The following is a 25,009-nucleotide window of genomic DNA, read 5'->3' as shown; positions in this document are numbered from 1 at the left end:
GTAGTGTCTTCAAAGTCACAATTGGTTGGTGAAAGAGATCTAGATCCAACATAGCCTCATCTGAACTTAATTCAAGCTTTCTTGGGGTCCTTGAAAGTTTGAGTATCGTAGGGTTCAACAAGAAGCCAGACAGGCCTGGATCAAAATTTATCTATCACATACTATCAGAGTACTCTACAACGATGGTACTTGATGAATTGGAACTTCAGTTTTTATTTTTCCTTGCAGTGCTGAGGATTGAACCCAGGGCCTCATGCATGCCAGGCAGGTGCGCTGTCACTGAGCCACATCCCCAACCCTGAACCTCAGTCTTTTAAAAATCTTTTTGTAGCACTTTGAGGGATTATTTTTATTCTGTGGGCAGTTAATGTTGGAAGGAGGGAGCTGCAGCTGCTAGAAATTAGGAAAGCAGCTCTGCTAAGTTCTCCAGCGTTGCCTCCTGTAGACAGACTGCTGCTCGTGCACACCAGAACCCTTTTTCTTACTATCATCCTAATATCTGACAGCTAAGAAAAATAAAACGAGGGTGTGCAATTGTATTTCTCCCTTTCTCTGCCCTCACAGGTTTTGCAAATCATCCCAGAAAGCATGTTTACATCTCTTCTAAAGATCATAAAGCTTCAGACCCACGATATCATCGAGGTGCCTACCCGCCTGGACAAAGACAAGCTGCGGGACTACGCTCAGCTCGGCCCACGATACGAGGTGCCATGTTGGCCTCTGCCTTCTGCCTTTTCATATTTAAAACTAAAAGCCACGAACTATCACAGGCCTGTGTCACCACCATGACCTGGGACCACTAGACTGATTCTGATTCATTTTCTCACACTCTTGAACAGTGTTTACCTTTTGAGTATAGTCACACCTAAATTTTAGATGTGAGAAACTGAAGACCAAAGAAGGGAAAGTTCTTTGTGAAATGTTGGAGAATAGATTGATGTCTCTGACTCTCTTACCCAACATGTCCAACATGGACTTCACTTATGTCACAAATACTTACTTCTGTCCAGGCACGGGGATGCCGGTGTTCTTTACAAAGCTACACATCCTGGGCTGGGGATGTGGCTCAAGTGGTGGCGCACTCGCCTGGCATGCGTGCGGCCCGGGTTCGATCCTCAGTACCACATACAAACAAAGATATTTTGTCCGCCGAGAAGTGAAAAATAAACGTTGAAAAATTCTCTCTCTCTCTTTCTCTCTCTCTCACTCTCTCTTAAAAAAAAAAAAAAAAAAGCTACATATCTGTTTCCTGTGCTTTGCCTTTTCCAGGACTATTATCCAGTTATTTTATCCTTCCATAGAAATGGCAAGTCTTTTATCCCAATTGCTTCATAATTCCTCTTTTTCTTTCTTATAGGTTGCCAAGCTCACCCATGCTATTTCCATTTTTACCGAAGGTATCTTAATGATGAAAACAACTTTAGTTGGCATCATCAAGGTAAGTGTCTTGATGCTGGTCTTTGTGCCCTTGTGGTTAGTCGTTTGGATTTTTCTGGTAATTATCATGTGTGGAACAGGGAGTGATGTTACCATCTTACTATTTCTCGACCCAATTTTGGTTTTACCTCACATGTTGATGAAGAAAAATTACCTTTATTGCTCATAATAATGAAGGCAATCTTATGTATAATCTTAGAATTTCTTCTAGTTCTGGAGGGGAAAACGTAGTATTAATAACTGTTTTACACAAGAGTTTTTTTAAATCTAACAAAAATCTGTTTCCCTGAATTTTTGTCATGGCAAAGAAAACAAAATGGCTCAATTTTCTTAGGCATGATTGCTTTCTACTTTTTATTTTTTTTCCCCCATCACTGTTTCTCTCTTTTATTTTAGCGTTTCTATTTTGCACCCAGATGAGGAGAGCTAGGATAATTTTACCCTCTGGTCATAGACTGTTATCCCCGCTGATATATGCAAGCTTCTCTTTTATTTTTTCTTTCTTCTCCTGGACCCCACTCCCATTCCCATTCCCATAGCAACCACTCTATGTCTGAGACATGTTCCTAATTATGCAATTTACTAAAAATGAGAGTACTTGCATATTTAGGGGCACACAATTGAATGTCCGCTTGTATTTCTGGTTTCTCTAAATCATTGTGCTCTGTCTTTTTCCTATTTTACTTACTGATTTTGCATTTGAAATTTATTTATGATGCTGTAGATCAGATAATTGGTTGCTTACAGCTACATCGAATTCCTCACTTTACTAAACTATCCCACCAGAGACAGACACCTCTTCTTCCATTATCACAACCACTATCACAGTGAACATCTCAGCACTGCCCCCACTCCAGGCCTGTGCAGGAATTTCCCTGAAATGGACATACCTAGGAGTGGCATCTCAGGACCCTACCACCTCTCTGTGTTTACTTTGCATGCCCCTAGCCTGCCTTTTGAAATGACTATTTCCTGGGCTCCACCCACATCTTGGCGATTACTTGATGTTATCCTCTTTCTAATCTTTTCTAATCTTTTGCCCAAGGGGTATATCTCATTGATGTTTTAATTTGAATCCTTCGATGACTCATGATGTCCCCTTCACATAGTTTATTGTACTTTTAATTTTTCCATTTATCTGATATGAGTAGAATTGGAACTTTTTTTTTAAACTAGATAGCTGTTGAATTGCCACATAAATATTTGCATTACTAAAGTACAAAAAAAAAAACAAAACAGGAAATGAACCTAAATACAAAAGGAACATAGGTATATGTTTTCTAGAAAAATACTTAGAATAAATAAATAAAATGTCATTATGCCCCTGAAATTTCAATAGACTCTGCTTGACCTGACTTTAGGCCTAATGCCAAATTAATTAAGATGATGTGCAGAGAATACACATGCTGGTTTATTTATTCCCAACTAATCCTTAAGTACGATGAGCCCTAGCAATGCATAGTGACAGGTAGAGGAAGAATGTGATAAGACCTAATAATTAGCAATAATTAAAGAAAAACTGCTTAATAAAATGTAAATCTTTGCCATAGTCTTTTGGAAGGAATGTCATACTGACCAGCCCAACCAATTGGGAGACTCTGCCAGTCCAATAACAACAGATAAGGACTCTTGGAAGGAATTCTTTGGCCCTCACTGATCTTTAACCTTAGCATCTTAAGGATGTGTTTCAAAACCTTACAGAAGTATAGGTTCACTGTGCTCAAAAAGACTTTAAACCAGTAAAATATATAGAAATATACATGAGTAGTCATTGTTAGAGGCAGACAAAAGAAAAAAGAAAGAATCTAAACACCCATTGGTAGGGGAATGGCTAAATGTTATGACACATTCATACTGTAGATTGCTCTGCTTTTGTTCAAAAAGAATTTGCCCCTGGATAGTTTCCAAGTAGAAAATGTAGGATAACATACGTGTTATGGTGTATGTATATAAATTAATGTTTATGTTTAAACACACATATATGTATGTGGTCCCATTTAGATTTGTATAATCAAATATGTGTGTAGATGAACATTTCTATGGATGAATGAATAGAGGAAGATCTGGAGGAAGCCATGAAAGCTGTTAACTGTGCTAACACAGGAAGGAGATGGAAACGTGAGGAAGGGGCTGCGTGTGTGAGACTTTCCTAGCTGTGAAAACTTCTGCTGATTACTTGAAATCCAGGAAGAGTGGAAGAGCCACTGTTTTACTAAATCTCTTCTTGGTTTTGTGTGTGTGTGTATGCTGGGGACTGAACTCAGGGCCTCATGCATGAAGTACATACACTTCCACTGTGCTACACCCAGCCCCTAAGTCTGCCCTTCCTGGGATCATTTCTTCGAAAGCTTTGTTATTTCTCAACTATGTATATATTTATAATTTTTAATTGTAAAATAAAATACAGATGCTAAGTTGCAGAAATAATTGCAGAGTTTAATAGATTATTATGAGGTTCACACTACTCATTCTGATCACCATGTGAGTCAAGAAATCTATTTAACCACCCCTACTCCTGTGTCTCCCCCATGTGCCCTGACCTAGTCTCAATCTCTCCCTTTATGGTCTTAGTATTTGCAGTTAAGTTTGTACACACTGTAGTTTAGAAGTACTCATTGAAGGAAAAACTGTTGTCTCTCTGAAGTCTGTGTAACGGCAGGTTTCTCCTGCACTCCTTTCTTTCCTCACAGTCAATCTGCTGCAGAGCCCAGGCCCTTGCCCTGCAGTTCTACACACTCAGGGTTGCTGATGGCATAGTCTGGGTGTAGTTCCCACATGTGTTTCTCAGGCTTTTGTGTTTTCTGCAACTTCCATTACAGTTGTTGTCTTTGAAGTTTAAATATAATCCAAACCAGATGGACCTGTCAGTTGTCTTGGTGACCTTAAAAATAATGATTCTTTACAAATCAAAAGGAAAAGAAACAAGTCTCAGGGTGTTCCAGGGCATGGGCTAAAACCATTTGATGTTCTGTGGATCTGACAGGAGATTTATTTAGGGAATTACAATAGCTTTCTCATTACAGAAAAAAAAAATAATAAGTGTAGAGTTTGATAGTAGATTTGCTTTCCTGTTTTATCATCCTAATTATAAATGGCATCCTAAGAATATTGAAAGAAGAAGAATTATTCCATTTACAGTGGTGCAACTCAAAACCTGAGTTTGCTCACCTGGAGACAGATGGCCCAAGATGACATCTGGAGGAGAGACAAGCAGCTGAATCCGGCCCAGGCCCTTCATTCCACCGCCCTTTCCTTGTGATAAGAAAAGGCACTTAACATTTAACAAAATGATGAAATGTGAGGCAATTAAAACTTTCCACACTCATCAACTTTGACATATCATGTTGTAAATTATCTCATGAAGCTGGCCGAGGTGAAGGGCATCCTAAGAGGTGAAGGTTTAGAAATTCTGCCCAAGCTGCCCCAGGTCACATAGGGATAGGAAAGGGACAAAATCTAAATCATTTAGAGAAGAAGGAGGAACATGCTGCACTACCTTCTGGGAATTGGTTTTCCCCTGGATTTCTTCAGAATTGGCCTTTTCCTAACTTGTGATTCGCACTTAGGTGGATCCGAAGCAGTTGCTGGAAGATGGAATAAGGAAGGAGCTGGTTAAACGGGTTGCTTTCGCCCTTCACAGAGGACTGATATTCAACCCTAGAGCCAAGGTACCAGAAGACCAAAGTGCATCCGTCCTGTTCTCGCTCAGCTCACAGCTTGGACGATTTGTAACAAGACCTTCCTCCTCTGTCCTTACAGCTAGTGTGACCTTTGGGACCAACAACTGATAGGCTCTTTGATCCCCTGTTATAATCCATTCATTTTACCAGGAAATCCTTTTTAAAACCAATGCTTCTTTTCTTCACCTGTTGACCCCCAAGTTTAAGAATTGATGTTTACGATTCAGAGTTTTTTGTTGTTGTTGCCGTTTTTATTTTTTAAGGTATTGGGGATTGAACCCAGGGCCTCACATTTTCCAGTCAAGCATTCCACTGCTGAGCCACATCCCTAGCCCTTTTTATTCATTTTTGAGACTGGGTATTGCTATATTGCCCAGGCTGGCCTTGAACTTGCAATCCTCCTAACTTCGCCTCCCAAGTATCTGGGATTACAGGCTCATGTCACGACGCCTGTCTCAGAGTTACTTTTTATAATTAAAAGAATTTATTAGCCCTAAAGCCAATAGAAACTATGAAAGCTAACTTTTTATTTTTGTTTTATCTGTTGGAAAATATAGCAATTTTTCCCATGAGAAAAATAAGCAGGCCTAAAATTTATAGAGTATTTTTCAAATCAATGAATTTAATTTAAAATATTTTTAAGGGTTCTAAGATGAAATATGTTCACCAAATGACATGTGAGAAATCACCAGCATTCATTGTTTATATTCCTTTATAGGAAACTTTCTTTCCAAAGGAATAAAATGTACTCTCTGCTAAATATCTGACATCTCTTGCCACTCAGCCAAGGTGAAGTCGGAAATTTTCCAAAGCTTATACTATGTCTTAAACTGTGACTGTGGCTCCTTAGTCAGTGTATTATTTAAAGTCTAATGAAGGTATTAGTAATGATAATCTTTTGGAATGTGGCCACAACTCTCAGCTGAATTGGCAAAGGAGCAGAGGAGTCAGATAACTTTTTGGAGCTTTTTTGCACAATTTCTTTTTTTTGCACATTTTCTCTTTTTCACACAGCCAAGTGAACTGATGCCCAAGCTGAAAGAGTTGGGAGCCACCATGGATGGATTCCATCGTTCTTTTGAATATATACAGGACTATGTCAACATTTATGGTCTGAAGATTTGGCAGGAAGAAGTCTCTCGTATTATAAATTACAATGTGGAACAAGAGTGTAATAACTTCTTAAGAACAAAGGTATTTAACAATTTTAAAGTTCTTGATTTTACTAGGTATTTCTTATGTTTAAAATACACACTCTAAATCTCAGAGGTGCCAACAAGAAAGTTTGTTTAAATAGATACTCAAAATCAGTAAGCACTCGATGGTCTCTGTACCATGAGAGCACCTTCAGGAGCCATCAGGGTGGCAGAGAAGTTGACATGGCACCTTACCTCGGCCAGCTTCCTGCCTCAAGAAGGCAAGCATGATTACATGGCCACAGAACGGGGCTGGTGGCTGTAACTTTTCAGCCCACGTGACTGAGTGCAGGAGACGGGCACCTCTCAGTGGGTTGGATCAGGGTATGTACCTGGTCTCTATGCTTAACCGGGGGAGGAGCACCAAGCATTCTGCAGCGGTGCCGGGCAATCTGAGTCCGCCTTCCCTCCTCCCCTGTCAGCAGCACCTCACCATCCTGTGAGTGGGTCTATCATGGTTTGGAGTTGTGGTTCCTAATGGCTGGTGACCTTGAGTGCCTTTTCATGTGCTTACTGGCCATTTTAGTGGCCATTTTCTTTGAAAAAGTATCTATTGAAGTTCTTTACTCATTTTTTCTTAATTGGGTAAAGATAGAGCCCCGAATTCTTGAGTGCCAGGGCTGAGATTTCTGCAGTCAGTAAGGAGCACTGCAGGTTTTTAGGTGAGGGACTGACATGACAGGTTATTAAGTATCTTCCAACCTTATAATATTTCAGATGCACATCAGCTCATAAGACAAAAACCCACGGGCCTTCTCACTTCTCCTTAGTTGCTTCAAATATTTCCTTATTTATGAATGTTACCTATAGCATTTCTGGGAAGCTAGTATTAAAAATTCCCCCTTTAAACCAAAGAGTAGTCATTGTCACTGTTCAGTTTTATCTTTGTAAAATTATGGGGAAACAGATAACTGTACTAAATATTTGTGGTTTTGTTCCCTAGATTCAGGACTGGCAGAGCATGTACCAGTCTACTCACATTCCCATACCCAAGCTCCCCCCTGTGGATGAGTCCGTCACATTTATTGGTCGACTCTGCAGAGAAATTTTACGGATCACGGACCCAAAGTAGGTGTTTCTAAATTCTGCTGAACCTTGAGTCCCATGGATGACCATGTGTACCTGTGTCACTGTGGCACACGCCCTGATTCCAGCCCCTGGATCTTGCACTTGTCACCTCACATCCTGACCCTGAAGGTGACCTCCTTGTTTCTTAGCCCAGCACAAAGCCCTTTTGATAGTAAACACTAACATCTGTGGAGCACTTACCAGTGCCCTCTTCTCAATATAGAGCACACATCTGTGCATCAACACAGTACAGTAATCTTGGGAGGTCAGCATTATTGTTATTATTCCCATTCTAGGTATGGAATAACTGAGGCACAGGAAAGATTAGTCACTTGCCCAACATCATGTCGTTAATAAATGGTGGGCCCAGAATACACAGCAGGCCCTCTGCCCCTGGAGCCCAGCTCTATTGAACAGCAGACCACTTAACTTTGTGCCTGGTGAATCCCATCTATAGTCACATCACATGGGTTCTGCATTCAGCAGGAACTGGGCAAATATATCATTAAAACTACCTTTGACAATATTTTAGGTGGGCATCATGTTAGAGACTGGCATGCTGCCTGTCAGTTCAACTGAACTCATTTTCTCCTCTTTCTTAATCTGAGCCACAGGAGAAGCAATTGGTACTAAGACCAATTGAGGGAAGAACAGGTTCCTGTCATACGCTCACCAAGCAGAATGATTGATCAGTAGCCCAGGAAAATACCATTCTTTCCTTTCTCCACCTATGCACATATAGTTGAATTTGTACCATGTATTATCCAGACTGACTTTGTCTTTTAAAACTTGATAAAGTTGACAAATTATTTATAATCTTTGTCCAAAATTTCCAATAGAAATAAGGAATTTTATCTATTACTAATGGGCTAAAAAGAGTAAATGTTCTAGAAAGTTTTGTGGCTCCTCAATTCTTGGTACCCAGGAGTCAAATCACTGAAGCCCTTTTAGAAAATGGCCCACCTAGTTCCCTGTTTATACAGCAGGGAGGATTAGTGGGCTTCTCAAGGAGTCTCTCAGGGGACATAGTCAAAGAGCCAGCTCTGAGTGGGAGAACACTTTTTAGGCCTGAAAGCAGAAGTTGAATGAAGTTCTGGAAATCACCTTGTTTTGTTCTCCCCGCTTACTTGCAAATTTAATCCCCCTGGGGCTCTTTTAGCTCCTCCCAGACCCCTGTTTAGTAAAGGTGTATGGTGGTAGATTTTAGAAAGTGGGGCCTACACCTGTTGAGCTTGTTGAAAAGCAGGGGCTCGGACTCTGCCCACATCTCCAGAGCCCGAGTCCCCAGGAGTAGAAAGTGGGCATCTCTGTTTTTAACAGCTCTGCAAGTGGTTCAGGGGCCCTCCCGACAGTCTGAGAGCCAAAGATTCGAAGTGGCTGTTAGGGGTGCAGAGCTAGAGCCAGGCCCATCCTAGCAACACCGAGCAGTCGCTGGATGCTGCTGGTTGTCATCATAAGTGTAAAAGGAAGCCTGGGAGGTGCTTGGAAGACAGCATCTGTGTTTTTAAGGAACTGGGAGGAAAGAGCAAACAGCTCTGTCATCACTGCCTGAGATGTTAGCACACAAGGATTCTCAGTTCCTTCGAGGCCAAAAGGAAATGACTCGAGGCCTATCTTGTCCTCAGTCCTGGCTGAGGGTAGAGCCTAGCCTGGTCTTCTCAATGTGATTCCAAACCAGTGGCCCTTCCCAGTAGCAAGGAGTGACTGGAACCATGAGGCCTGCCAAGGAGGGAAGGGGTCCAATATTTGCCCGCTGGTCCACTGGAGAGGTTCACTGTGCACTGTGCTCTTTCCTCCCAGTCCCTTAACTGGGTGCCTGGACGCATAAGTTAGAAAACACGAGTCATGTACCTGTTGCTCTGAGCATTCAGTACCCCAGATTCTGATGAGTCCGTGTCTTCAGGATGAATTCTGAGCCACTCTGGGGCTTTTGCTTTGTTTTGCTTTGGTTTTAGGATGACATGTCACATAGACCAGCTGAACACCTGGTATGATATGAAGACTCATCAAGAAGTGACCAGCAGCCGCCTCTTCTCAGAAATTCAGACCACCTTGGGGACCTTTGGTCTGAATGGGCTAGACAGGCTTCTGTGCTTCATGATCGTGAAGGAGCTGCAGGTGAGCTGGGGCAGGCAGGCCTATCTCCACAGGGACGGGAGAGGACGGCCTTTTCTTTTGTGTTTTCTTACACTGATGTCAGACATATTTGATTCTTACGGGTAGATAAGAACAGAGAGTAAGCTAGAATGTCTTTGGCAGTCATAGTATTGGTACGGTAGACTGCTTTGGGGAGTCTCAGCTTGGGAGGATGAGATATTTTATCTTTAAAGCCAATAATTTCTCCCCACAAGACCCTGAGTTGCTGCTGTGTGGCTCAGGTGAAGTCTCTGTTCCTCACAACAGTTGAGTAAACTGGAGTATGTATTCTTTCTGTTCATTTTGTTTGGTTCTTTAATCACACATCCTTGTTTTTAGAATTTCCTCAGTATGTTTCAGAAAATTATCCTGAGAGATAGAACTGTTCAGGATACTTTAAAAACCCTCATGAACGCCGTCAGCCCCTTAAAGAGCATTGTAGGTAAGCATCCTGAGTCCAGCCGAGGAGGGGGTGACACTGTGGCCTTTCTGAGTTTATTAAATAGAAAATTGTTTTTTAATTTTTCAGCAAATTCAAGTAAAATTTATCTTTCTGCCATTGCCAAAACGCAGAAGATTTGGACTGCTTACCTTGAGGCTATAATGAAGGTATGTTGTGGAGAAGGCGATAATCAATACTATGTTTTTAGCTTATTTCTTTGTACCTTGTTGGTCAAAAAACAAAAAACAAAAAACTACTCTTGCAATTAAAACAAAAATATTGTACTTTATTGTTATTTCTAAATTCACTTATTCCTTTGCTTCCTCTCTGGGCTGTTTTTAACGAGGCTTTTTGAGGGTCTATGCTTCCCTTTTGCTCAGGAAAACTAGTTCTTTTTGATATTGCCTTTGGCCCGAGATGTTTCCATCCAAGGAGATGGAAATTTTCTTCCAACCTTTTTAAATGAACTCACCTGTCCATTTGCAGTCCTGGGGGCTACAAGGACTTCTGTCCCTTGCCCTTCTTGGGTCTACGTAGGTATTTGGGAGCCAGGTCCTCAGGGTAGAACATTATGCTTAACACTGTCAGTAAAACACTGTGTCTTTGGAAATGAGGATGAATGGCAAATGAGGAATTCATCAGCTGGGTGGAAACCCAGCTTAATTTAGAATCCAGTCACCTCCTTTCCTCCCTTCCCTGTGGCCGTATGTATTTCCCATGGCCCTCTGCATCTTCTGCGTGTCCCTCTCTCATTGATTGCCACCAGAGATGTTCAACAACACTTTATGAAGTACCTGTTATGTGCAAGGTCTTGGCGGTTGCTGTGAGAAAGAGTTAAAGGAAACCCTTTGTGTCCCCTAGAAGTTTTCTTACTCTAGTGGAAAGGAGTAGATTCCCTGGGGGAAACTAGGATTCATGGTGAAAGTGTGTCATGCCGTGGGAGAAGTCTAGAGGCCACGGGGATGGCTGCATTCTCTTGTTTCCAGTCACAAAAGCTATGGTATATCAGCCAAACTCATAATTTATTTACTGTAAGTTCAGCGAGTAGTTTTTTCATTCTTGTTTTTGTTTTACCTTTGAGAGAACAACTGGTAAGACAAGGAGCTTCTGGCTCTGCTGGGTGTCCTCTTGTGCAGCTGTAACACTCCCTCAGTCTCTGACCGTCTGATGTGAGGGCTTCTAGGCCACGTTTCCAACTGCAGGAAAGCATTTTAGAGGAGTGGGAAATTACCTGCAGTCACACAAGCAGAAACTCAGCTCTGTGGGAGCGTACGGAGATTACAGGGACTCTTCCAAGGGGCTCAGCGTTTGCCCCTGACTTACCAGACTCTTCTCAGACCAGCAGCTACAATGCTGTTAGTTATAATTGCTAGTATTCACTGGTAGCCAAGTGGTCATGTCTAAGTCAGTGGTCTTTAAATAAAGCCCCCAGGGGCAGATTTGTCTTTTATCTAGAATTATGCAATTGCAGTCACTAATCCAGGGTTGACCTGGGAACAGTGATGGAAGTGTTGATGGTGACAGCAGCTACGAGTCACATACAGCTGTGGGGCCCTGGAAATGCTGCTTGTAGAACTGGCAAATGAAATGTTTAACTGCATTTCATTTTAATTTAAATAGCTACATGTGGCTAGTGACTGCTGCCCTGGACACTGCCACTTTAAAAGAATCTTGGGGCAAGAATGATAAGCCAGGTGTCTAAACAGGCAGATAGGTAGGTGCAGTGAGTTCCTCACCCACCCCAGGCACATTAGCCTTTCCAATAGCTTCTAAGCTGGTCGTGAAGACCAAAAATAAGAAATGTCAGTCACCAGGAATTCATATCCATTAAATGAGTACAAATTACATTCAACCAATTTTATTCGTTTCCATTTCTAGTACTAAAATTGCAAGAGAATCATTGACACGGAGTACCCTAGACAAACAGTTATGCAAGGAATTATATGGTACAGATTCAAAATTTCAGGGACCTTTTTGAGTAGCCTGAGAGAACCTAACATTTTATTGGCCTTATTCAAATTTTTTTAAAGATTTTTTTTAAATACCTTTATTTTATGTTTTTATATGTGGTGCTGAGGATTGAACCCAGGGCCTCACACGTGCTAAACAAATGTTCTGCCACTGAGCCACAACCCCAACCCCTCAAAATTTTAAACAGTACTTTTCTATAAGTTTAAAGACTTCTTATCTATCAGTACCATTTTTTGGATTGACTTTTATTTCTTCATGTAAGTGGAATAATAGTCTTGTAAGAATAGTGATTAAAAAGAATACATGGAGGTTATTTAACACGTTATAACTGTCGCAGACTCCATTATCTACATGACTTCTCTCCTCTTCCAGAGGAAGCCACTCTGTTTTTCTTAGCTCTTCTCTGCGCTGAGCAACTTAGGGGCAATACGTTGGTCTCCACCTGGTTGCCGCTTACATTACAGAGCAGCCTCTGCCCACCCCTCCCCCTGACAGTCCCCTTGCCAGTCCTTAGAGACACCCTCCCTAGACAAGTTCCCTAACATAAAAGGTGAGCATGTCCTGTGCAGCTCATGATGGTGACAGGTTGATGGGGGGAGCTGAACTCTCTCCAGCTTACCCCAAGTCGGTTCCTGTGCCCCACGGTCATTCTGGACTTCTCCAGAAACCATTTATACTCCTCACTGCTTTGGGATTGATCTGCCTTCTAAACATGACTCTTTGACACAGTTAAATAGTTCTAATAGTTTGATCATCACATTTCATTACAGTTGGCCTCCACTCTAATCCTCTGTTTTGTTTTGTTTTGTGTGTAAATATGTAGATGTATGCTTATTAATTTATTTGGTAAATTAATAAGAATTAATTTAGAATCCAGTCACTTTACCACTGAGCCACATTCCCAGTCTTTTCTATTTCATTTTGAATCAGGGTCTCACTGATTGCTCAGGTTGACCTTGAACTTGTGATCCTCCTGTGTCAGATTCCCAAGTTGCAGGGATTACAGCTGTGCGCCACTGCACCTGTTTTGTATATTCAAAAGTATTATTCTGAGATGGTGTCCCATAGATGTCACAAGATTCCCCCAAGAGGTCCAAGGCACATTTATCTAAATAAGAATTATTTTTTATAGGTCCAGATAATTACATGATCTATAATCCTCAAGTCCCAAGAATGCCATTTCACTGTCGTGTTCACAAAATTGAGAATTCTTGGAACTTGAGAAAGTTTGGTGTAGAATAAATAGGAGGAAATCAGGCTTCTCATAGCAACTGCTAAACTTGAAGGCTTTATTCCAGAAGTCAAAAAACATGGCTTCACAGTGGGCATCTTTGATACGAGAACAACTGAACATCAGTGGGTCACCGTGACAGCTTCAGACGTGGGGCTGTTGAGGTTGGCAGGTGGGGCTCTTCCAAGATGTCCCTTGAAGAGTTTAATGCTGGTGTCCCTGGAGCCTGTCCAGGAAGCCTTACACATTCTGCCGTGTTGTGATCTTCAGTGCACAGTTGCCACCCTGTGTTTGCCTCCTTGCTCTCTGCAGGACTTGACCCTGTACCACCTCTTCTTTTCCTTACTTTTCACAGGTTGGACAGATGCAGATTCTGAGACAGCAGATTGCCAATGAATTAAATTATTCCTGTCGGTTTGACTCCAAACATCTGGCAGCTGCTCTGGAGAATCTCAACAAGTAAGTGCCCGGGTTTCCAGCAGCCCTATGTGTGCCTGGACTCTTCATCAGTCAAGCACCCTGGTCCCTTCAGTTCTTACTGTTCCAAGGTGTTTGGGATAAGCAGTCTCTGAATTTCAAGGCCTTCTTCCCACAGATAAACAAATCTTTCTAGAGAAGAATCTCTTAACATTCTCTTTCTCCTCTCTCTGATGAATTCATTTATTCTGCCAATATTTTTTGATCACTGTATTTTTTAATACTCATCTGACATTGCACTAGGTACTTGTACAGACTTGGAAAGTAGTTATTACCAAAAGGCACAACTGGCCTTCTACAAGGGCTGATGATCCCTGATCACCCAGAGAAAAACAGAAAGCGTGTTAATAACCAGGAGAGAGTATGGGCCCCTGTTCCAGGGCACTCCCACATCCACCAACCACCAGCACCCTGCTCTCATTTCCAGCCTTCTGCTGAAAGATGAACACTTCATGCTTTTCCATTACAAAGTCAGTACTTTGAAAAAAGCAGGTGTTGAAACCACTTCAGGCAGTTCATAAGTCTGAATGGGGAAAGAATTTAATCTAGGCTGACTCCAACAGATGAAGTGATCCTAGGTCAAATTCTCCACTTACAAGCAATCACAGGTGTGCAGATTGGGAATTAGAAGGATCAAGCCCCCATTTTGTACACAAGAAAACTGAGGCGTAGAATGATCACATCACTGGCCTGTGTTAACTGTGTGTGAATTCAGCTAGAGCCTCATGTTGACCACTGTTTCTTCTATGTAGGGCTCTCCTGGCAGATATTGAAGCCCATTATCAGGATCCTTCACTTCCTTACCCCAAAGAAGATAATACACTTTTATATGAAATCACCGCCTACCTGGAGGCAGCTGGCATCCACAACCCGCTGAATAAGGTTTGTAATTAACATGTACAGAGATGTAGTGGGGGCCATGCACTGCAGAAGGCCATTTGACCCAGGTTACAGATCAGTGCATGAAAATTTTTGGAGAACTTGCATTCAGACCCCAGAGCTTCCATTCTCTCAAGTTCATGCCCTCCCTGCTTTGATCTCACTTTCCCTGCCTGGCTCAGGGTGTGAGAATCAAGCACTGTGGTGTTGTCAGAGCTGTGAAAACACTGTGTCAGTGAGGATTGGCTTGGGCCTAGTCTGGGGTTAATGCTGACCAAGGCTGCACACTCATGGGTGGTGGGGCCCACAGGGCTGATGGTGCCTGTGCCCCTGGCCAGTGTGCTACCCTGCCCCCTGTGGAAGTGAGTGGTGGGGAGAATGGCATGGCTGTGCCTGCCCTGTCTTTTCTGTCCTGTTAACTGGGAGGGAGACTGCTCTGTGACGCTGCCCTGGGGAGCCAGTAACAGAGGAGGACTTGGCTTTCTGTCTCTGTGCTCTCACTAGCTAGTGCCTGGGTCTTTTCCCTCTCTCTCCTTCTCTGCCCTCCTCTCCCTGCCCGCTCCTTGCTCTCTCCCTGTCTTGCCTCCAGCTCCGCCTTGACTGCTGAGTTTTGCCCTCCCTCCCCTTCTTGCTCTCCACTCTTCTCCCTCCCTTTATTGCTGACATGGCAGGATTCAGGGGGAAGGAACTGTTAGTCTGTAAAAAATAGTTCTTTCCAGAAGGACTAAAGGTGATATGGGTATTTGTGATTGGATGGGGTCACAGTTGTTAAATAGAACTTGGCAAATTAATGGAAGAATCTAAGAATCAGACATCAAACTGAAATGACTTGAAACTTTTCATTTGAAAATGTGTTCTGTGTTGTTTTATAATGAGAAGAAGCCATCAATTTTTCTTGCCTTTCTCTTTCCAGATTTATATAACAACAAAGCGCTTGCCCTATTTCCCAATTGTCAACTTTCTATTTCTGATTGCTCAGTTGCCAAAACTTCAGTACAACAAAAATCTAGGTATGTATGACATTTGTTCTTTCCAATAAGTTATAGTAACAATAGCTTAACATTCAGATATGAGATCGATTCTTGGTTATATGTATGCTTATGAAATCCATGTCTTTGGCCTCTGAAATATTCCAACACCCCTTCAATGGAGCCAGTAGACTCCAAAATAAGGCAAGGACCTTTCTAAGGGTTAGTTATCTAGCCTGCATCATGTGAGGAACCTGTTCTTTGCTTCTGTCATTTAATGTTTAAGGAAATCACTATGGTGTGAAAGAAACTTCTTTTGACTAATGTTCTATTCTTGCAACAAGTGCCACCTGCCTCCAATGTATCAGGAACTGTGATTTGAAGAGTAACAATAAAGTTAAGGAGATAAGACTATACTACATGAATATCTAACACTTAAATATGTGTATAATTATATGTCATAATATTTGGTATGAACAATAGATACTAAAGGCTTTCAATGTATTTGTCCTGTCTAGAAATATAATTAATATTTTTGTCATTGTTAGTTTATTTTGAACATTTTTATAATTACCTTATAGAGTCTCAAATACTTCCTGTCTCCAAACTTCATATTCAACTAAGTGGAATTTTTTTAACCCACTATACTTTTTAATTTAAAAAGCACTATAAGAAGATTTCTACAAATGTCACCATATATTTTCTTAACCAGAGATTTAAAAATGCATTTCTGTCTTAAATAGTTTCACTTCATATTTCTTGAACATTTTTAGGGCAAAAGTATGGAGTCTCTTTTAATGTTTTTATTTCCATTCAAAAATATTCATTGGTTGTAGACATTATTCCCATCACAAGACCCATAACTGCCACAGAATGTTGTTAAAAAAAAAAAAAACTTGCTATGAGAGGGAGGGAACAGATGTATGTTTGGATTCTAGCTTCACCACCTGTCACTTATATGACTTCAGCGGTCACAATCAGTCCAGGGAGCTGTTCTGGGATGGCTGCTACACAGGGACAGGAGGTGAAGACTCATCTTCCCAGAGGTTCCTCCTCTCTCAGCGGTCCCTGTGTTTTTATTCAATAAGAACATTTTCTCATAAACTGTTCCTTGTCTGTGTTCACTCTATCAAGTTTTCCCTTATAATCCGTTCATTCTGTTCGTTCTATGAAATCTTTGCCTACCCCAGGGTCACAGAGATATTCCTCTAGGTCTTTTCTACAAGCTTTGTGGTTTTAACTTTTACATTGAGGTTCATCTTGAGTTACTTTTTAATATTTTTTTAGTTGTAGATGGATACACCACCTTTGTTTTATTTCTTTATTTTCATGTGGTGCTGAGGGTTGAGCCCAGCGCCTCACACATGTAGGCAAACGCTCCACCACTGAGCTACAGCCCCAGCCCTCAGTTTGTTTTTTGTGTATGACGTGAGGCAGGAGTCAAGGCCACCCAGTTTAGTACTATTCACTATAAAGATCTCTCTCCATTAAAGTTTGTGGCATATTTGTATAAATTCCACTGATCCTACAAGTGGATTATTCCTAGATTGCTCTGTTCCATTGACCTAGTCTTCTCTCCTGGGCGGACACTGCCTTGGTCACTGGCTTCAGCAGCCTTCCATCTGGCAGTGCAGGGCGTCCAGCTTTCAGCAGTGTGTTTCCTAAGCCATCTCCAGTTGCTGGTGCAGCCCTCCAGGCAGAAGTCCGTCTCCAGATTCTGGCAGAAACGCTCAGGGAAGAGCCAACGTGGTTGTTCACTCATGTCTTAAATTTCTCCCACTCTCTTGACTTTGACAGACTGTGTTCTTGTGTAACACTCAACATTGTGTTTAAAGATACTTTTAAAGTGTTTTATCCAAAATTCAAATTGTTTTAAGAGAGTACTTCAGGGTACCTAGCCTGCCATGATGCCATTAACAGAAGTCAGTAATGGGTGACTTTTGCTTTCTCATTTACCTTGATCTACTTCTTAAAATTGTCTGCAGTAGCATCCATTAATTACATAATCCCAAAAAAATTGTAAGTACATTTGTAAATTAGTAACCATTTCATTGTTTTGCATCATTTTATGCCACTAGGATGCTCCTCCACTCCTATGGCTAATTCACGACATATTCCAGAATTGTCGTTGCCTCTATGTCCCCTGCCAGTGATGATGGGGGCCCCACACATTGTGTTCATGAGTAAGATTTAATGAGCTTTGCCAAAGGCAAGCGCTTCACTGGGTGCTTTCATTGGTTCCCTTGCAGGAATGGTCTGCCGAAAACCTGCCGACCCTGTTGACTGGCCGCCGCTCGTCCTGGGACTGCTCACTCTGCTGAAGCAGTTTCATTCCCGGTACACCGAGCAGTTCCTGGCGCTCATCGGCCAGTTTATCCGCTCCACAGTGGAGCAGTGCACAAGGTACAGGAGAGTAAATGGAACTCAGTGGCAACAAAGGGAGATTGAACTGCATGTCACATTCCTCTTGCAGCCCTGTTGCTCTTGGACCTTGGATCCATCTTGGATCCAGCTCTCAAAACACAGTGAGCCCCTGCATTCCTGCCGGCCACTGCCAAGAGATGGCTTCACACACTTCAGTGTAGACAGACACAAGGGGTCAAAGCCAGGGCAGAGTTGGAGTTCTGGTGTGTAATGAAACAGGCATGGCCTAGAAGCTGCAATTAGATACAGATTTGTAAACCTGTAATTCCTTCTAGTTCTTTCTCTCTCCTCCCCAATTGTAGTTTTTCTAGGATAGGGAGAAAAAAAAGATTACATCCCTGAGAGATTTGGGTCCTGAGCCCCCTCCTCTGTCATCCTAAAGGGTCAGCCTGGCTAAATAAATTTCTCTGTCATGTTACACATGCAAAATTTGAGAGATTACACTTCTTGGTCATCTGGCCAGTATAACTTAGACTAATTATTGAGGGAAGTTTTTCAGGTCTTCAGGAAACACTGCTGAGGTCAAAAATTGGAGAGGACTTAAAAGGCCATTTAATTAAGCTCCCCACAAGTGCATGAATTAGGTCTACAACTCCCAGCAGGTAGTCAGCCTCCAACAGCTGCAGACCATTCCCATCAGTGAGGTTCTTGCCACCTCTTCAGGCAGTAGAGTACACTTGAGAGGACTTGTTCTCAAAAATAGAAAGTTCCTGATGATTAGAAACCCAGGTCTCTGGGAGTTCACTCACTGAGCTTTCTTCTTCCCATTGAGATTACACAGAATACCCACGGTCTGCACATCACTTCCAACTCTTGGTTTCAGTTGCTGCCATAGGCCTCCTCTCTCTAGATAAACTCCATCCTAATGGAATTTGTTCCTGACGTGCTATAGTGTGGGGGTTGCTCACCTATCAGGGCATCTCTTCTGAGGGTTTGTTATTGGCCATTATAGAATGTGACTTCCCAAACTCATACTGAAATTCTGAAAACAGCCCTGCACGTGGAGTGGATGCTCCGTGGAGCTGGGCCCCCTGGACGGCAGTGCTGCTAGAACTGACAGCCACCGAATACCAGGGGCTCAGACTCTTTTGCTTTCTTTTTAAATCCTGTCTTTTTTGCCCATGAGTTACAGGCCACTTCATCCCCATCTTGATTAATGAATTAAGTAGTAGCTACTGCATGGTTTTTTAGGTCATATGATCGGAATTGCTTCTAAAAGCAGAATTTTGAACAGTTGGGAAAGGCGGGGAGCAGAAAGATAAGAACTGTCAAAAATGAAATCATAACAATGACCAAGTGAGGTCAGTTGGGAAGGAAAGCAGTAGGCACCTGAAACCTTGTGCATCTGGCCAGGACCACAGAAAGGCAAAGGACTCCAGCTCCCGAGTTGGGAAGTGACCTCCACACACCTGGCTGTCTCCAACCAGAGTTTCCTGTCAAGCATGAGCATGTCCTTCCTGTTTCTTATGCACTAGTGACTATGACCAGCCACGAAGTGCCCTATGGATTTGTTCTTTATTTGGTAATCTGCTACACGTTTAGTCTTTCAGTATTTTGACTCGGCCTATCATGTGCTAATCAGTTAATTGATCCAGACTGTTCTGTTACAGCCAGAAGATACCTGAAATGCCTGCAGATGTTGTGGGTGCCCTTCTGTTCCTGGAGGACTATGTTCGGTACACAAAGCTCCCCAGGAGGGTAAGCCATGAATAGGACAGGACAACATTAATGCCAGTTTGTGAACAGACAGTAATAGCAGCAGGCTTACACAGGGGATGCCTCTGAGCCCTTGCCATTGCTGTGTCCCCTGCTCTAGGTTCCTGCCTTCCCCACCAGGTGGGGAACTCTACCTCCCTCCTGTCACTCCATTCTGCCCTCCTCTTGGGGCAGCTCCCCTGGTTCAGAGCCAGTTCAGTGTGACACACAGGCCAGGAGGGGATTCCTAAGTGGCCAAGGAAAGGAAGAATCTTGGGTAGTTTGTTTTTTCTCTCCACCATGACCTAGTACCACAGTCTGGTGAAGTATGACCATGGTTAAAGTTGTACAGACCACTGCTTTTTTTTTTTTTTTTAGTTGTTGATGGACCTTTATTTATTTATATGCGGTGGTGAGGATTAACCCAGTGCCTCACACATCCTAGGCAGGCGGCTCTACCACTGAGCCACAACCCCAGCCCCACAGACCACTGCTTTTTACCTTCTAAGAAATTCCTTCTCACTCTTAAGTTGCACTTGGTTAAGTTTTAGCTCAAAGAAAGAAACTTGATACTAAAGACTTCCAACAGATACTGAAAAGTCATTTCTCATTTTTAAAAACTAGTAGGTTAGGAATTAAAGATAACAAAACACAGAGATTTTTTTTTTAGTGAACTAGCAGAGCTACACTTAATAGTGAAACGATAGTGGCATTCTCACAAAAATCAGGTCTATAAAAGTGGCATGATGGTACTGCATCCTGCTGCTCCTGTTGTTGCACAGTTGCAAGGTAATAAAATACAGCACATAGTGGAAAAAGGCAAAATTTGTACTCTTTTTTCAAGGATGTAATTGTCTTCCTAGCATCATGTGAAAAAACTTTTAAAAATGAGTTTAGGAAACAAGCTGGTTATAGAGTAAATGTATAAAATAAATAAACTGATAACCAACTTAACATATAATCTAAAAAAGGTCCCATTCACCGAAATGACCAAGAAATAATACAGTTGGGGAAACTTCTATAAGAAATATGAAAAGAGTATTTTAGGGGAAAACTATAAATTTTTGAAAGTCCATGCTTCTGAATTAGGAAATTAAAATATTATAGAGATATAAGTTATTTCTACTTTATAGATTTATTGTAACTAAAATCACAATCCCAGATAATTTTTAACTTCAGTTTTTTTAATTACATCAGACTTGGGCTATAAGCAATTTTTTTTAGAAAAAATATAAAACATTTTATGCTATATATTAAAACAAAAACTACCAAAAAATCAAAAAAAAAAAAATACTGGTATAAAACTTAATAGAAGGATCAGTGCGTAAAACTATGTGCCCTAGAAACAAATTCTTTTCATATAATTTTATATTGGGCAAAATACTTTCTCAGACTGGGGAGGAAAGGAATGTTAGGCAGGAGACCTCTCATTCATTAAGAGGTTGAAAATAGCAGCTTAGACCCTTCACTTCTCCCATGTTGTTAAAATTGATTATAGATAAGAATTAGGATGAAATAGGAAGCAAAGACATTAGAAAGTTTAGATGAATATGTCACTTATTACAACTTTCTAAGCCCAGTGCCAAAGGAAGAAACTATAAAGATTTAATCTTGAATAAATGCCAAAAATAAACAATTATCTATTAAATGTCTCTCAAAAAAAGGACAAATTAGAACTATTAACAAAAGATAGGTTTCCTTGATTCAGATGAATAGTGTGCTTTTCCAACCCATTAGGGGGAAAAAGTGGGCAAAGGATATTAACAGGCAGTTTTTAGGAAAAGAAATAGAAATGGGATAAACATTTGGAAATATGTTCAATCTTACTTATATCCAAGGGGCACAGACCAAAATAACAGCAAAATTACTGTTTTAACCTGTCCAGTTGGTCAAAGTCAAGTACTGGACTCCCAGGGCTTGGAAGGGTTTGGAGAAATGGGACTCCTTGGTGATAGTAACTCAAGTGTGGATGGCTTAGCCACCCAAGAGGGCACTTTAGCTCTATGTGTTGTTGTTTTTTTCAATTCTAGTAACATATTTACTCTGATCTCAGCAGTTCCACTGCTAGGAGTTTACCTACTGGATATAGGTGCAGAAGTTCACTATGATATGTGCAAAGAATTGATAACATTTTGTAGGGATAAAGAACACAAAATTGTGATCCCAATTTTGAGTCTATGTATGGGTATGTGAGAGAACTGCAAAAAACCAGTGTTGGTTTTTCTCAAGGGGGTTAGCATTATAGACTATTTGTTATTTTATACTCTTCTGCATTTGCTCTATTTCCTGTAATTAGCAAGTGATACCTTTATAATCCTAACAATTAAACATTTCTTTTAAAAGCTACTCATCTCCAGCATTTGGAGATCACCCAATATCATAGCCCACTCCAGTCTTCTCAGGGCTTCCCCAGGACAAATTAAGGAATACAGGCCTTTGAGGACTCTCAGTTTTCCCTTAGCCATACCCCCATTGTCACCTGCCAGACTTGCTCTTTTTCCTGGGTTAGTCCTCAGCTAATGAAGTATGTTGTGTGACCTGAGATTACCTCTTGGTACTTCCCAGAGGCATATTCCTAGCAGATCACAGTGCCCTTGAGAGCCAAGGAGATCACATTTGGAGCCAGCGGGACCTGTACCGCCTCCTGTCACGTTAGCAGTGGCTAGAAGTGAGACACTGGGACAGAGGCCATCAGAAACAAAAGTGGCTATTACAAGTAGTTCCCTTGAGCATGGCTCTTTTCTGTGATTCACTTTGCTCCAGAGGATCTCTTCACTTCTGGAATTTTATGGAAAGTTTTGAATCTGTCCAGCTGTAACACCAAATAACTTACTCCTTTGTTTAATGTTGCAGGTTGCTGAAGCACACGTGCCTAACTTCATTTTTGATGAGTTCAGAACAGTCCTGTAAATTTTTTGTTCTTTTACTTCTTATGAAACGGTTGTCCTTAAATCTCCCTACCTTTGCTAAAATGAACTTGGGAATGCAAAGAAACTCAACAGCTCGTATAACTGCAATCTTTTCCCTCCATTGTGGGAAACATCAGACATTCTGAGGAAGATGTATCTCACTACTAGTTAATATGATTAATATTGTTTAAATCATGGTATTATATGCAATTTATATCATGTAGAAGCAGAACAAATTTTGAACTGCCTCTTATAAATGCTGAATGTAATTGTTACGTATAAATCCATTTAGTTTTATGTTCTAAAGAACTATTTGTGCAACTCTGGATTTTCAGTAAAATAGAATTCCCTTCGTGAGGGAATCTCACGAAGCCAGTTGTCCTTCTGCTTATGATCTAAAACCTGCTTGTTCAACCCTTAAAAAAAAAAAAAAAAAAAAAAAAAACTTCCTGGAAAGTAAAGATGGCTTTGGGTAGGGATGGTGCCCCACCCACCAGAGGCTTGTAGACATGTGGCCTCAGCAAGACGTTTCACATGTGTAGTGACTGCTCAATCCATGTCCCAGATACTGTGGCAATTTCTGGTGTCCAAGGTTCACCATCCTCTTCCAGTCTGGTACCTCATGGTCCTAGCACCTCTTCTGGGGGATTCCTTAACTTCAGGAGCTCCTTCCTACCTCTTCCTTCCCCGACAGAGTCCCTACAGATCTTGTCACTATTCATAAACTGTTTTCCATTTTTTTAAAAATGATTTTGTAAAAGCATAACCATGATTTCTAACAACCTCAAAATCTGTATTCATTTCTACATGAAAACCACTCTGAGAAGGGAGCTGCCATTCTGCTGTGGCAACTTGGGACCTCAGCAACTTGGATGAGAGCAAGAAAAATGCTTTGCTCTGAACCTGAACCCAGCCATGTTCTCTGGAGAAGAGAAGAACAAGCAAAGACAAAATGTCACGTTTGGCTCTTAAAGGTCCCCCAAAGGCTCATGTGCTGAAGGCTTAGTCACCAGCCTGTGGCACTGTTGGGAGGTAGATCCTTCAGGAAGTGGGGCCTAGTGAAAGGAAGTTAGGTTGAAGGGGTCCCTTGAAGAGGATAGGGGATCCTAGCCCATCCTTTCTCCTGCTTCCCAACTGCCACGTGAGGTAAACTGACTTCCTCCATCTGGTCATGCGCTCTCACCATAATGTACAGGCCCTGAAGTGGCTGCGCCAAACAACTGTGGAGTGAAACCTTTAAAACCGTGAGCCAAAATAAATCTTTCCTCCTTTTAGGTTAATTATCTCAGGTATTTTGTCACAGCAACAGAAAGTTGAAACATAAACAAAACCCAGATTCCCATAAGTGCTTGAGTGGTTTAACAAGCTGCTGAGGAGGAAGCACTAATGTGCGGTCAGGAGGCAACTTTTGAATCTGGTTCTGCCCCTGGGTAAACCTTGTTCCAAGCCAGCCTTCATCTGCAGATTGAGGGCTAGACCATTTGAGGGGGGTTCCTTCAGTTTTCTGATTTTATAAGACATTTCTTTTTGTCCAAAGACCTCAAATCCTAAGCTACTAAAGCACAGGGCAGGGGGGTTGATTTTACAAGCTTTATTTCACTATCACAGTGGGAAGAATTTTAACAGGACCCAGTAGAGAAGAAGTCTGCCCATGGACATGGCATCAAGGCTCAGAGCAGGTTTTTTGGATTTCTCTTTTTTTTTGGCGGTGGTGCTGGGGATCAAACCCAGGGCGTCAAGCGTGCAGGACAAGCACTCCACAATAAGCTCCACCCCCAGTCCAGGACAGCTTGTAAGGAGCTGGGAAGTCTCCTGCCCTGCAAGCCTGGTGCCTGGGAACAACCACATCCCAAAAATATCTTGCTGTTTCCACGTGTAATTAGTTAATGGCAAGTGCACAAAGTGAGAAGTTTAGTTCTCTGTGAAGAGAAAGCCAGCAGCCACTACAAAGGCCAGACCTAAGGGAGCTTTTAATCAGAAAACAGAGTGTGGGCAAGGCAGAGAGAATCTCACCAAGCCAAGTGAGTGAGTCCAACATAAACTCTGCTAAAACAAGACAAGTGCTGTCTGAACCTGATTTTGCTAGTGATTTGGCCAATCAAGTATTTTCTCAAGTAAATGAAAAAAATTAAAAATGGAAATAAAATGTTATTGTAAATTTTTACTGATTTTAAGGCATTGTTCCAGCTCAGACAGGCACTTACTTGTCCATTCACTGCTTCCTGAACGCTGCCAGTCTGGCTTATTAGCGTGTTGCAGGGGGATTTATAAAGTCCTTGGCTGCTGTTCATGAAGAGGCGTGATATTTTCAGAGAACTCAGAACTGCCTCGCTGGATAGCTGAGGGAAAGAAGGTCCAGAGACTTGAAGGCAACTTCCCCAAGTCACAGTAACTGAGAGGACTAGGTTTTGCTCTCCACTTCCCATCCCTCTGGGCCCCTTCCATTGTCGTGCAGCTATGTAAAGGACTCCAGGACAAGCAGCAAAGACACCAGGG

General features: G+C 41.8%; 1 protein-coding gene across 2 annotated transcripts in view; it reads left to right on the top strand.

The window, feature by feature from the left end:
- The window catches only part of Washc5 (WASH complex subunit 5), a 57,243-nt gene extending 34,352 nt beyond the window's left edge, over positions 1 to 22,891 (top strand). For both annotated transcript variants that reach the window (XM_076835906.2, XM_076835907.2), the window contains 14 exons: positions 565 to 705; positions 1,358 to 1,438; positions 5,004 to 5,105; positions 6,132 to 6,311; positions 7,257 to 7,381; positions 9,337 to 9,499; positions 9,857 to 9,959; positions 10,047 to 10,126; positions 13,517 to 13,620; positions 14,391 to 14,520; positions 15,431 to 15,527; positions 17,735 to 17,888; positions 19,520 to 19,607; positions 22,458 to 22,891. In XM_076835906.2, coding sequence (XP_076692021.1) covers positions 565 to 705; positions 1,358 to 1,438; positions 5,004 to 5,105; positions 6,132 to 6,311; positions 7,257 to 7,381; positions 9,337 to 9,499; positions 9,857 to 9,959; positions 10,047 to 10,126; positions 13,517 to 13,620; positions 14,391 to 14,520; positions 15,431 to 15,527; positions 17,735 to 17,888; positions 19,520 to 19,607; positions 22,458 to 22,514 — 1,605 coding nt within the window. In that variant the 3' untranslated portion in view covers positions 22,515 to 22,891. The remainder of the gene's footprint in view (positions 1 to 564; positions 706 to 1,357; positions 1,439 to 5,003; positions 5,106 to 6,131; positions 6,312 to 7,256; positions 7,382 to 9,336; positions 9,500 to 9,856; positions 9,960 to 10,046; positions 10,127 to 13,516; positions 13,621 to 14,390; positions 14,521 to 15,430; positions 15,528 to 17,734; positions 17,889 to 19,519; positions 19,608 to 22,457) is intronic.
- The last annotated feature ends 2,118 nt before the right edge of the window (positions 22,892 to 25,009 follow it).

The sequence above is a fragment of the Callospermophilus lateralis genome, chromosome 16 (genome assembly GCF_048772815.1).
Source record: "Callospermophilus lateralis isolate mCalLat2 chromosome 16, mCalLat2.hap1, whole genome shotgun sequence".
Classification (NCBI taxonomy): domain Eukaryota; kingdom Metazoa; phylum Chordata; class Mammalia; order Rodentia; family Sciuridae; genus Callospermophilus; species Callospermophilus lateralis.
The sequence above is the reverse complement of the archived record's forward strand: the minus strand, read 5'-3'. Positions and strand labels throughout refer to the sequence as shown.